Genomic DNA, 14,069 nt, shown 5'->3' with positions numbered 1-14,069 from the left:
AATTACATTTGCAATATCAATGCATACTCCTATAAAGTAAAATACCTGCTAACTTCATCTCAACTACTTCATAATCTAAATAACATATAAATAATACAGGGGGAAAATATTATACATGTATATATGACATAAATTTATAATGGAGCCACCCATCACATAACTCCTGGGGGGGATGCTTATATAATACATATATTACCACACAACTTATGTAATTAAGTAATAACAACAACAAAGGAAAAAATTCTAGAGTTTCCATGAATTGAAGCATTATGTGTATGTATCACAGTAGACATTATTTTTAACTTACACTAAGAACATGTCTTTTCAATATAAAGATGTTATAGGTAAGTAAATAAAAATACAAATACATTTAGAATATAGAGAATTATGATAATATACAATAAGTATTCTGTAATAGAATTTTGGCTCTCAACCTTTATAGGTGAGAACTTTTGAGTATATTAAGTGCAATAAAGCACAGTCAAATTAGTTCTTTAATAATATTTGTTTCATCCTCAAACATTCAACATTCTTTCCCATTCATCTTCCCTAAAACAGACTTCTTTTCAAAGTCTTCAAGTGTAAAACTTGACACTTAATGGATCCAATGTCATTTCATTGGGAATTAAGGAAAGCGGCATATAAAAACAAAACAAAAGCTGAAAGAAAACCATGTAACTAAATTCACCAAACATCTACTAAGACTTTAGGAAGTCGGTAGCAGTTGAGTTAATAAAAGTTACACTGAGCTCTAATAGGAGTCAGTAGGTGGGAAGGAAGACCTTTTAAGGAGAAGCTAAAAATATAAACAGTATCAATAATAAAATTAAAGAACAAGTCAACAAAAAAAAAAATCATCATTCTCTATGGTGCATTTACCATATGCTAAATCCTATCTGGAAGTTTGCTGGAAATGAAAACTGTTGGTCCTTACTCAACACCAACTGAATCAGAAATTTAAGATAGGCTCAGCTCTGTGGTTTAATTAACCCTCTAGTTCTGATGCTTACTAAGACTGAAAAACCTTGACTTACACCATACATAATCTTATTTGGAAACAGTTTTAAAAAAAGATTAAGAAATAAGAGTAGAAATATTATATTTCCACTGTTAAGTAGCTTAAATTAAGCAACAAGATTACTGATGTTGGTCTGGTAGACTTCAATACCACAGAAATCTGGCAACTAAACTGTTACCATGTTCCAAATTACCAAGTTTAACACCAGGGAATAGACATAAAAAACATTTAGTATTTTAAAATACATGCCATAACCATTATCCATATACAGTGTGTCGGTAAAGTTATGGTGCACTTTTGACCGGTCATAGGAAAGCAACAAGACGATAGAAATGTGAAATCTGCTCCAAATAAAAGGAAAACTCTCCCAGTTTCATACCTATTCAGTGCAGTTCGATGTGGGCTCACGCACAGATTTTTTAGGGCTCCTTAGGTAGCTATCCCGTATAGCGTCTACAGACTCGTCACTGACTGATGGACTGATGGCCTACCAGAACGGGGTTTCTCCACCAAACTGCCAGTTTCCTTCAACTGCTTATCCCACCGAGTAATGTTATTCCTATGTGGTGGCGCTTCGTTATAAACGTGCCGATATTCATGTTGCACTTTGGTCACGGATTCGAATTTAGTGAGCCACAGAACACACTGAACTTTCCTCTGTACGGTCCACATCTCGACTGGCCGTGGACTGCTCTGCTGTATACACGGTGTTACGTCATCACATCTGCACACGCACACATGCTGCCACATCATCCTACAGAAACTGGGAGGGTGTTCCTTTTATTTGGTGCAGATTTCACATTTCTATCATCTTTTGTTGCTTTCCTGTGACGGGTCAAAAGTGCACCATGACTTTACGGACACACTGTATATCAATATATATCAATATCTGTATCTCCAAGAGGGTCTTGAATAATTAGATACTTCATAACTGTGTTTAATTAATTATAATGAACTTTTACACAATGAAATGTTTGACAAGAGATAACTCACTACATTCCAGTTAGTATAAATTTATAATTCTGCCAACAGCCATTTCCTAAATAGGCAAAATAAAAACCCATTAGTTTATATTTAGTTATACCTCTACCACCATTTATACCACCTCCTGTGAATAAATTTATGATTACAAATGATAAATTAAACTTAACCTAAAAAGCTCTGCAAAATTTCTATTAGACATCTTTAAACCTAAGTATTCAAAGGGAATTGTTAACCTCTCCACATACCTGTTAGAAGAACTAGGGGTAGAAAACATGTCAATGGCTGGTGCAGTCATTATGCCCCCTGCTGAGGTGGACACAGGAGAGGCTGCAGTTGTTAAAGAGGTAAGAGGTTTCTTTGCTAGTTCTTTTAGGCGCTGTTCCTGTTAAGAAAAGTTATTTCCCGTAAGGAATCCAGAAACCAGATTTGTTTGTATGTATTCTAAACAAAAGCATTTTCTAATTCTGTTTTGATAGCAGAAAGGTATTGTTTGTCAGGATGAGAAACGAGGCTACATACTAAGTTTTATCCCATTTGGATAGCTATACATTAAATACTGTTAGTCTCCATAGAGGTCCCAATTCTTCTATGAACATCTGTACTTGTTTTTCCAAATAAAAAAATGCACACACCTACCTTTAAAGCTTTTAAACGAGCCTGTTCTTCCTCTAATGCTGCCTGCTTTTCCCTTTCATCCACTTTGGTAAGAGAAAGGCCAGTACTTGCCAGGGAAGAGACTGCATTGGAAAGTGTTGTTGCCCTAAAATAATTGGACAAACATAATTTGGCTTATTGCCAAACATTCACATTACAGCCTGGTTAAGAAATGACCTGATAACATTGGCACAGACACTATAATTATGAACTCAACTTATGAAGTCGAAACCAGTACTTCATATGCAATATTCTAACCAGTAACCTACAGAATTATTAGCAATTAATGATTGACATTCACTTTTTTTTAAGTGTTAGATTTTATAAAGGGATTACAATAAAGGTAAGAGACCTTGCCTCTTTCAAGTGCCAAGGAAGAGAACTTATACCATTAGGAAAGAGCTCACATATTCCCAGGAAAACTTTGATGTGTAAAAAATACTGAGTTTCTCACAGGAAATGACTTTCTACTAATTCACAGCCTGGATTTCAACAGTATTACTACAGTAATGCTAAAACATGAGTACCAGCAACAAATAATGTGTCTAAGTATGTTTCCCTTATAATACCCAAAGACATCGTTCCTAGAGGACCACAGGTTCCTTCAAAAGAAGATCAATTTCATTCCAGTCACTGGTCCATCTGCCACCTCTTTTCTATCTGCTACCATTTTGCCAAGTTAGAATTTCCTTTTCAGCCATGTACCCTGATTGAATCATCTCTCCCTGGCAGATTCACAGTAAGCCACCTCCTTTTCCTTTACATCAAAACCTTCCCTCCTGACCAGGCAGTGGCACAATGGATAGAGCGTTGAACTGGGATGCTGAGGTCCCAGGTTTGAGACCCCAAGGTCGCAAGCTTGAGCGCGGGCTCATCTGGCTCGAGCAAAAAGCTCACCAGCTTGGACCCAACGTCACTGGCTCCAGCAAGGGGTTACTCGGTCTACTGAAAGGCCCGCGGTCAAGGCACATATGAGAAAGCAATCAATGAACAACTAAGATATCACAATGAAAAACTGATGACTGATGCTTCTCATCTCTCTCCATTCCTGTCTGTCCCTGTCTATCCCTCTCTCTGACTCTCTCTCTCTGTCCCTGTAAAAACAAACAAAAAAAACTTCCCAATACCATAAGCCCCAATATTAAATTCCCACATGTTAATTCTAGGTAAAATAAACTCATGTGGTAAAGAACTCTAACCTGAAGAACTACTCCTCAGTAATGACACTTATTCATTTTCCTTTTATCACACACCAACATCACTAAATTTCTACTCTAAGCACATAAATTGCAACACTATTTAAATTTTATGTAAAATTAATTCAATAAATGAGCCAATATAAAGATACAATTCAAAACACAGGGAAAGTAATACTGTTGTGACAGAACGCAAGAAACCCAACAAATTCTATGATAAAAAATGTATGATATCAGTAGCTGAACTACTTACTTGGTTATATTCTTTATTACTTTCTCAAACCTATGGGCTTTATAATTTTAGCATATATTTCTAAAAATCTACTAGAAAATTCAAAGAACATATCTGAAGTTAAAAACTATCAAAATTCAGTAACAACATTTTCCTCTACAAATTATTTAAATTTCGTTGCTGAAAAAAAAGTTCTGAAACAACAAAGTCTAAAAAGGTACTCATACAAACTTTTTCTTCATATTGTTAAAAGGAAAGCTTCATAAGAAAACATGGTAATTACTCAAGTTACCACCCAACATAAAAATCACGTTACAAGATTGATGTGAGATGGTCTGTGTTACTTTCCATGTGCTAGGTTAATTGGTCTTCATCTTGGACATCAGGTCAATGCCTAACAGACTGATTAAAATACATCAATAATCAATCACATGAACTGTAATTAGGGAAAGTTGGTAAATCCATCCCAGGTTTGAGGCCCAGAATTACTACTTGCATACTTCACAGGGCTTAATGAATTTTCTAAAAAGGCAACTTATAAAACATCATACGGGCCCACGCCAGTCAGTTGGCTCAGTCAATAGAGCATTGGCCCAATGTGTGCACGTCCCTGGTTTGATCCCCAATCAGGGCACATATGAGAAGCAACCATCTGCTTTTCTCTTCCTCCCTCTCCCTGCCCCCGTCTCTTCCCCTCTCGCAGCCATTGGCTCAACTAGTTCAAGCACTGGCCTCTGGCACTGAGGATAGCTCTGCTGATCCGTGTATGTCAGCCTCAGGGACTAAAATTAGCTCAGTACTCAAGCATCGGCCCCAGATGGGGATGCCAGGTGGATCCTGGTCAGGGCATATGCAAGAGTCTATCTCCCCTCCTCTCACTTAAAAAAAAATCAAAGGAATCAATGCATTATCTTCTTTAAAAGAAACAGTCATACTATGAACACAATTCTAGACCAAGTAGTAACTGTCATCACCTTAATGGATGCTAACGTTTATTGAAGATCAAGAACTATTCTAAGAATATGCATTAACTCATTTAATCCTTGACAACAACTCCACAAGGTTGATACTATTGTCAAACCCATTTTATAAGTAATTAAATCAAGATAAAGAGACATTAAATAACTTGGAACTTGAGCTGGATTCATCCATTCTCTCAGAAACATCACTTCTGCTCCTTGCTCTATGAAGAATAACATACCTGCTTGCAGCTGTAGAATCTTTGATTTTCTTTCCTTCCAAGGAAGCTAAATGTTGTTCCAAAGCATCAAGAAGGCTGCTGGGGGCCTGAAATTACACAAATATCAAGACTTTCACAATAATCAGGCCATTGGTCAAAATAAATCTGACATAGTAAACAAAAATAGCTATCTTCCTCATTAACTAATTAACTGGAATTTTAGCTACCTAAGAATCAAACTATTATTTTCATTATATAAGCATGACCTAGAGTACAGTACTAATAAACATAATCAAAAATATAAAAATTAAGACTATGTAAACATGAAACATTTAAGAGGATCTTGTGAATATTTAATTTATTAAATATTTAACTTACTTAAATTTTAAATAGAACCATACTTCTAAAGGCTCTAGACATACTGTTGAGCATGTTCCTGATATTTAAGAAGTACCTTCTGAGTAATTTTTGAATAATTATTGGTAAATTAAACTGAAGACTAACATCAAGAAAATAAAAATTAGAACCACAATGAGACAGAATTTCTTACCAACTAGAATGGCTGAAGTTAAATGGACTAGCAATAGATAGCAAATGGTTAAGACATGGAACAACTGCAACTCTCATACAATGCTGGTGGAGCACATCCACCTTAAAAATGAGTCTGAGTGTTTTTAATAGTTAAATAATATACATCTACCTTAACTACCCAATCCCACTCCTAATTATTTATCCAAGTGACATATTTCTCTGCAAAAAAAAAAACAAAAAAACTTTTTCAAGAATGTTTTAAGTAGCTTTATTTACAACAGTAAAAAGCTGAAAATAATTCAAAAGTTCATCATTTAGACAACTGATAAAATTATGGTAAATTAACACAACAGAATACTATGCAGCAATAAAAAAGAATCAATTAATGGTACACTCAATGACACGAAAATATCTCAAAACACTATGAGGAGCAAAAGAAGACAGAGAATAAACACTTGCAAGATTCCATTTAAATTAAAGATCTGATAAAAGTACACTATTAAAAATCAACACAGTAGTCTGCATAGAGAGAAGTAGGGAGTAGCTGAAAGGGTACACAAAAATTAAGGTGACAGAATTAATTTATATTTTGAATACGTATTGATTACACAAATGTTTATAGTAATCAAACCTCATTGAAATAAATATTTACCTCAAATTTTTAAAAAATAAGACTAGATTTTAAACTCTCAGGTTATAAATCAAATCTCAATATAAGAAGTCAATTACTTTCAAAAGAACCATTTCAATAATCTGAGAAGGACCTGTTACTACCTTTGTGAAGCAAATGCATCAGTGGCATTCGATTACTTCAAATATTGAGATAGTTTCTGGATGACAGTGATCTAAAAATAGTCGGAAGAGGCAATACTAGCTTGTTTCTCTAACAATTATGACTTAAACAATTTCCTTCATCCTGTATTTTATTTATATATAAATATATAAAGACATGAGCACAAAGCAGATACAGTAGAAAATCAATTAAAAGCAAAAAGATTAGACTGTAACCATGACATTTGTTAAACTGTGAGCACATGTGTAACTCACCCAACCCCAATAAAATATTTGCAAAACCAGCAGGCAAAGCACTGATCCAAGAGCTACTGACAAAGATGATGAGAATGTTGATGACAGTAATTAACATTTTAAAAGTTCTTATAAAATGCCTGACGGTGGTGGCACAGTGGATAACATGTTGACCTGGAACACTGAGGTCGCCAGTTCAAAATCCTGAGGTCTCTGGCTCTGAGAATGGGAATTGTCCCCGTGATTCCAAAGCTTGCCAGCTTGAGCAAGGGAACATTGGCACACACATTTGAGAAGCTCAATGTACAAATGAAGAGAAAGTAATTACAAGCTGATGCTTCTCACCTTGTCTCCATTCCTGTCTCTTTTCTATTTCACTCTCCCTCAAAAAAAAGTTCTTATATAACACAATAGGTATACAGTGTATAAAATTACTATGAGGAAGACATTACTAGTACATCCAATTTACAAATAAACAACGAAAGACAGTAAAAATTAAGTTACTTATCCAAGAACACTTATCTAATACATAGCAGAAGCTAACACAGGGTGTACGGGTATGCCTGACCTGAAAGACTAGATATTAAGTACTATGCTATAGAATCCTAAATTAAAACTGTGGTCACTTCCACTACAGTTTATATTTTTCTGAAAGGTTTAACTGAGGCTTACAAATATGATAAGTAATAACAAGCTATTTCCAAAATCCATTCTAAATATATCTTGCTATTCATAAAATGTCAAGACCACATTAAAAAGAGTGAAGGAAATGTAATGCTTCACATCTTAAAATGGGCAATTTATAACAAAGAATAAACAATCTCAAATTTCTACTCTTGTGCATAACCACCATCATCTTCCCTTGAAATATAAATAGCTTTAGAAAATTTTCTGAATCACTCAGATCATCAATGAAGACGGAAGGAAGATCAGGAGGCTGGCCAACCCTACTTAATTTCAACACCATGGATAAAGTACAGACACATGACAGTCTGGCCTGAGGTTTATGTTTTTAAAAGAAAAAGATAGGTGAAGGTGACATGACAAATAGGGTAACAGAAAATCTGAAACTGCCAAATCAGTTTATACTACATATATTGTCTAGCAATGACTTTTCATGTTTAGCCCAATGTGCTCAATCTTAATGAGATCAATGCAGTGTTTGATTCACATATAACCCATAACTAGAACCACTGCATACTCTTGGCCTAGAGATCAAAGGGATGAATCAGAATGAGTACAGAGAAATACAACAAACATCACTGTCCCAGAACAATTTAAAATAAGGTAAAAGAATCTATCTATTAAGGAGAGAGGTGATACAAGAGTTACAAGGATATTTTTTGCCAAGTACTTTCTTTTTTTTTTTTTTTTTTTTTTGCCAAGTACTTTCATTCTTAATACTTGGTTAAAAGATAAAACACACATATACATATACCAGCAGAAAAAGCCGGATTAAAAAAAAATAAATGAATGTTTAAAGTTTATTTCCTAAAAAAAAAAATTTTTTTTTTTTGTATTTTTCTGAAGCTAGAAACGGGGAGGCAGTCAGACAGACTCCCACATGTGCCCGACTGGGATCCACCCGGCATGCCCACCAGGGGGCGTTGCTCTGCCACGACCAGAGCCATTCTAGCGCCTGGGGCAGAGGCCACGGAGCCATCCCCAGCGCCCGGGCCATCCTTTGCTCCACCGGAGCCTCAGCTGCGGGAGGGGAAGAGAGAGACAGAGAGGAAGGAGAGGGGGAGGGGTGGAGAAGCAGATGGGCACCTCTCCTGTGTGCCCTGGCTGGGAATCGAACCCGGGACTTCCGCACGCCAGGCTGACGCTCTACCACTGAGCCAACCGGCCAGGGCCCTAAAGTTTTTTTTGAGGATGATGATAAAAAGAAATAGTGATAGCTAACATCGAGTGCTCAACGCTGTGTTTTACATGTTAACTCATTTAACTGCCCCAACTACCTTATGAGGTGGGTATTATAATTCCTCTATTGTAGAGATGCCGAAACTGAAGCAAAGAGAGTAATTTCCACAAATCACAGGGCAAACCAGGACTCAAAGAGATGAACAAAATCTCCTTTCTTCTTTCAATATCCTGTTTTGAGTTTTCTCCCTATTTAACACTCTTACCTGATTCAAATAACCAAAGTAGAAGATTTGAAACAGGAAACCTAAATCCTATATAAAATAATTCTCTATCAATAGTATAACGCACATTTTGTTTTTAAAATACCACTAAGTTTAGTTCTTTCTTTTGACAATGATGATAGGAAAGAGAAATTTAAAAAAAAATAAATAAATAATGGTATAACAGTGGCTAGTCTTCACCAATATAAGAGGTGAGTAGATCATTCTGTATGGTTATGTTAGAACAATCGTCAGCAATACATCAAAATGTTAAAATCTGTCAAAAAATGTATCTATCTCTCCTTGACAGCATGGGCTGCATATTGTTCATTTTGTGCCCTTCACACTAGCAATACAGTGCAGACAGTGAAATGGTATAATAACAATATACTTACCTGTGAAAGGTCTGGTATATCACCCCTGTCGATTCCAACTTGCTATAAGAAAAAACAGCATTGCATTTAATAGATAAAATTATAATAAAGATGTTTTCAAAACAAAAATTGGAAAATGACATTTATGACTAGCACTGTGAACAATTACATTAGAGCCTGATCAGGCAGTGGCACAGTGGATAGTGTTGGACAGGGACACAGATTCGAATCCCCAAGGTTGCCAGCTTGAGCATGGATGGGGTCACTGGCTTGATCCCATGGTCACTGGCTTGAGCAAGGGGTCACTCGCTCTGCTGTAGCCCCCATGAAGGCACATGTGAGAAAGCAATCAATGAACAACTAAGGTGCCACAAAGAAGAATCAATGCTTCTCATCTCTCCCTTCCTATCTGTCCATATCTGTCCCTCTCTGTCTCTGTCACAAAACAACAATAAAAAAGCCACAATTATATTAGATAGGCTTCTTTAAAATCAGAAGACTAATCTCCAAATATATCATTCAGTATTTCCAAGGGCTTAGATGTTATCTGATGGCTTTCAAAGTTGTAATAGGAGGGGAACTGGAGTTGGAAATTCAACAAGACTATTAAGTTACCATCTCCATATCTTCTAAGCCCCTACACTTTGTCATAATCTAAAAAACTCATTTCTTCTTGTTATATGATAAAAACATTACGGCAATAAAGAGGCTGACCACAAACAAATTCCCTGGAGCATAAGAAGTTCAAGAACAAATCTTATGACAATGAATTTGTCTTTCTCCATAAAATATGCTTTTCCAGGAAATCATTACAGGCAACAATTTTTAATACCTATGTTCACTCAAGTAGGCCAGGTTTTTACAAATGTCAAGTGATCTCTAACCAGGATATAACTGTTTCCACAAAACAATTCCAAACACACTTTCATGTTGTTCAGGCACTAGACAATTTTCAGCAAAAAAAAAGAAGATAAAAACCATTCCTACTTATTATTCTCTCTTCCTTTTCTCAGCCTCTGAAGGGTCAGTCCCAGAATGACATCAGTAGAAAATTTAATAAAATAATTCATACTGAGATCTTAATAGCTAGTTACTAACTGATAAATCTGCCCCCTTCAAACATATTTGAAAAGGTTACTCATGCCTTTACTCCAAGAGCTAAGATCTCATAATGAAATTACAATCCCAAAGACACCCTCATGAAAATTATTTTAGAGCAGAAGAGTCTTCTTATTTCTCAGATCATATGGAAATAGATGGTCTATTCCATCTCAAAGATCAACAGATCTGGAGGCAAATAAGGACTTAAAACTTAAATCAGTACTAGAACTATCAAATGCAAAGAACATAAGAGGCCTAAGGGAAAAGTCAACAAAGTAAAACTTAATTAAAAATTTTACTAGGCCCAGGCCAGCATCGCCCCAGCGTGCCAGACATCATGGGTTCCACTCCTGATCAGGGCATGTACAAGAAGCAATCAATAAGTATACAACTAAATGGAACAACTAAGTAAAATGAGTTGATTCTTCTTTCTCTCTCTTTCCCTTGCTTCCTCTCTCTTTATTCCTCCTCCCTCCCCTCTCAAATCAATGGAAACATTTAAAAAATTAGAAAAGAAAAAAAGAATTTACTGGAATCAGAGTATAAACTTTTATTTTCTGCTTTTAATATTGACTCACCCTAAAGAAATAGAAAAAAACATTAATTTCTCCTTGATGGATACTTTAAATTTAAAATAAATTACAGTAAACTTTATTATTTTTAAAATACACTTCTTTCTTTTTTTCCAAGTGAGAAGAGGGAAGATAGAGGGACAGATTCTTGCATATGCCCCAACCAGGATCCCCCCAGCAACCCCTGTCTAGGCCAGATGCTCTGTCCATCTTGGGCCATTCTCGCAAACAAGCTAATTTTAGTGCCTGAGGCAAAGGATCCATAAAGACATCCTCAGTGCCCAGAGCTGATGTGCTTCGGTCAATTGAGCCATGGCTATGGGAGAGAAAGAAGGAGAGTGGGTGAAGAAGCAGGTGGTCACTTCTCCTGTGTATCCCGACCAGAAATCGAACCCGGGACATCCACATGCCAGGCTAACACTCTACCATTTAGCCAACTGGCCAGGGCCTTAAATTGCCCTGAATTTTATAAAGTAAACTTTATGTAATAGCTGATAACAACACAAAGCTCTTCAATGATCTCATCATTCTGTTGTATTCCTCTACTACAAAATAAAATATCACTATGGTAATAGAGCTAAAATCATCAATTTGCTAGTTCCAGATTAACTACTTTGATATAACACTGATCAATTATAGCCTAGTCATCTTCCAGAATTATCCTAGCAAGACATCTCTGGTGTTGATTGGTAGATGATAGAGAAAGAGAAAACAAACAACAACACTTTAAAAGCTCCCTCTGTGTAAGCAATATAATGCCTGCAAGCATTACCACAACTGCCTTCGGTGAGAATTTCAGAAAATTATTTCTTAAACAGATTTGCAAAATTGGATTATCCTAAAGCTTATGTTTATGGTGTACATGATAATAAATACACTAAATTCACTTCTGCAGAGAAACAAAACATTTTGTACAATGTTGCTCCAGGTGCAAGTCTCACTGGAGAAAAGATTCTTCTGTACTAACACTGATTAGTATCTACCACATTGAACAGAATAAATTTTCTAATATACACAACAAATTGCAAACATAAAAATCGCTGCCAACACTGTGTGCCACCTACCTAATTTATAGATAATTTAAAAATAGATTAACTTTCAATATTCAATATTGAATTAAATACACAGGATGTATTTTATTAAATATTGTACCATATTTATACCATAACAAAGAATACAGTATATTAATATAACTGAATATATACTATACTATACTTAACATGTTTCTTTCATTTGAATAATTGATTTCTTTGAAGTTCACACAGACAAAAGAAGCAAGTTGAGAAATACAGTCACTTAAGGGCAGTTTACCTCAGCAACTTTGAGAAACTCTGAGATTCTTGTCATCCTGGTCAGGAACTTCTTATAGATGTCAAGACCTTCTTTGCACTGGTTCTTTTTCATATCAAAATATTTTTCTGTCAAAAGTAGATGTAAAAATACTTTTATTTACATCAAAATATAATATATAGCACTCAAAAAGAAAAAACTAAGTAATGGCTCCAAAGAGATAATACAAGTATTAGAAAAAATAGTGTTAAATTAGCTTAGATATTTAAAGCAAATTAAAATAGAAATGCTATTATGTTAAAAACAGAAAAATTACTACATTTCACTCATATTACCAGTTTGTTCTACAATACCTCTTCCTTCCCTCACAATTCCCTAAATATGTATTTGCATGACAATACATATCACCCTCCACTCCATTTAAATCAGTATTAAATAGTCTTACTAATGATATTATTAACAAATATGGCTATTTCATCATATCCAAATGTCAGGTGGAAAGCTCACTGAGTCTACAACCATACTACCCTGAACATGCCTAATCTCGGCTGATCTCGGAAGGTAAGTAGAGTTGGCCTGGTTAATACTCGGATGGGAAAGCTCATTGAAACTTAATATATAAATAGCAGTAAACAGCATAAAAGGAAATACCATGCCTTCCAAAGCTTTGAAGAAAACTCTCCATTTTTCACTTGTGAAAAAAAATAAGCCAAATTTTCCTATTTCCATGGATTAAAGTAGTGGTAGTCAACCTGGTCTCTACCGCCCACTAGTTGGCGTTCCAGCTTTCATGGTGGGCAGTAGCAGAGCAACCAAAGTATAAATAAAAAGATAGATTTAACTACAGTAGTTGTTTTATAAAGATTTATTCTGCCAAACAGCAAAAGTCCAACATAAAGTACTTGGTAAATAATTATTATTATATCTTTAACTTGCTGTAACTCTGCTTTATAAATTTTATAAAGTAAAGTTAATTCCCTACTTTATAAATCACCATTACTGTGGAACCGGTGGGCAGTTAGAAAATTTTACTACTAACAGAGATACAAAAGTGGGCAATAGGTATAAAAAGGCTGACTACCCCTGGATTAAAGCATTCCTGAATAAATTCTTGTTACCCTAGCTTATGAAAAACAAATTTAGATCTGATAGTTTGGCTGGTTAGAGCATCAACTGGAAGAGCAGGGGTTATTGGTTTGATCCCGGGTCAGGGTACATACAAAAAACAGATTTTTAAAAAAATATTTAATAAAAATTTTTAAAAAGTAAGTTGAAGGGAGAGCAAGCACACTGGAGTGAACACATTTGATATCTGATATTCATATTTTGGCACTATTTGAAGACCATTACTTGTCTACTCCACCCAAATCCCACTGGAAAAAAATTTCCAGGCAAAATTAACTGTATTCCATAAGTTAACCCTTGAATGACACAAAGTTAAAAGTGCCAATTCCAACGCAGTAAAAAAAATCTGCATATAAATTTTGACTTCCCAAACCTTAACTACTAATCACCTACTGTCAACTAGAAGCCTTAGGGATAACAAACAGTCATTTAACACATATTTTGTATGTTGTATGTATTACATACCATATTGTTACAATATAGTTATCTGGAGTAAAGAAAATGTTAAAGAAATCATTTAAAAACTGTATTTACTGTATTTGTTGAAAAAACATGCATATTAATGGACCTGCACTGTTCAAAAAATCCACTGTGCCTGACCAGGCGGTGGCGCAGTGGATAGAGCGTCAGGCTGGGATGCAGAGGACCCAGGTTCGAGAC

The 14,069-nt window shown here is 35.4% G+C and overlaps 1 protein-coding gene across 12 annotated transcripts in view; it reads right to left on the bottom strand.

The window, feature by feature from the left end:
* Positions 1–14,069, bottom strand: part of PICALM (phosphatidylinositol binding clathrin assembly protein) — a 134,193-nt gene that overhangs the window by 45,448 nt on the left and 74,676 nt on the right. For all 12 annotated transcript variants that reach the window (XM_066248669.1, XM_066248680.1, XM_066248627.1 and 9 more), the window contains exons 7-11: positions 12,306–12,412; positions 9,343–9,384; positions 5,286–5,371; positions 2,639–2,762; positions 2,248–2,384 (exon numbers count right to left, since the gene is read on the bottom strand). In XM_066248669.1, coding sequence (XP_066104766.1) covers positions 2,248–2,384; positions 2,639–2,762; positions 5,286–5,371; positions 9,343–9,384; positions 12,306–12,412 — 496 coding nt within the window. The remainder of the gene's footprint in view (positions 1–2,247; positions 2,385–2,638; positions 2,763–5,285; positions 5,372–9,342; positions 9,385–12,305; positions 12,413–14,069) is intronic.

Source organism: Saccopteryx bilineata, chromosome 1 (genome assembly GCF_036850765.1).
Source record: "Saccopteryx bilineata isolate mSacBil1 chromosome 1, mSacBil1_pri_phased_curated, whole genome shotgun sequence".
NCBI classification, from domain to species: Eukaryota; Metazoa; Chordata; class Mammalia; order Chiroptera; family Emballonuridae; genus Saccopteryx; species Saccopteryx bilineata.
Note: the sequence above shows the minus strand (reverse complement) of the source record. Positions and strands in the feature narration are given on the sequence as shown.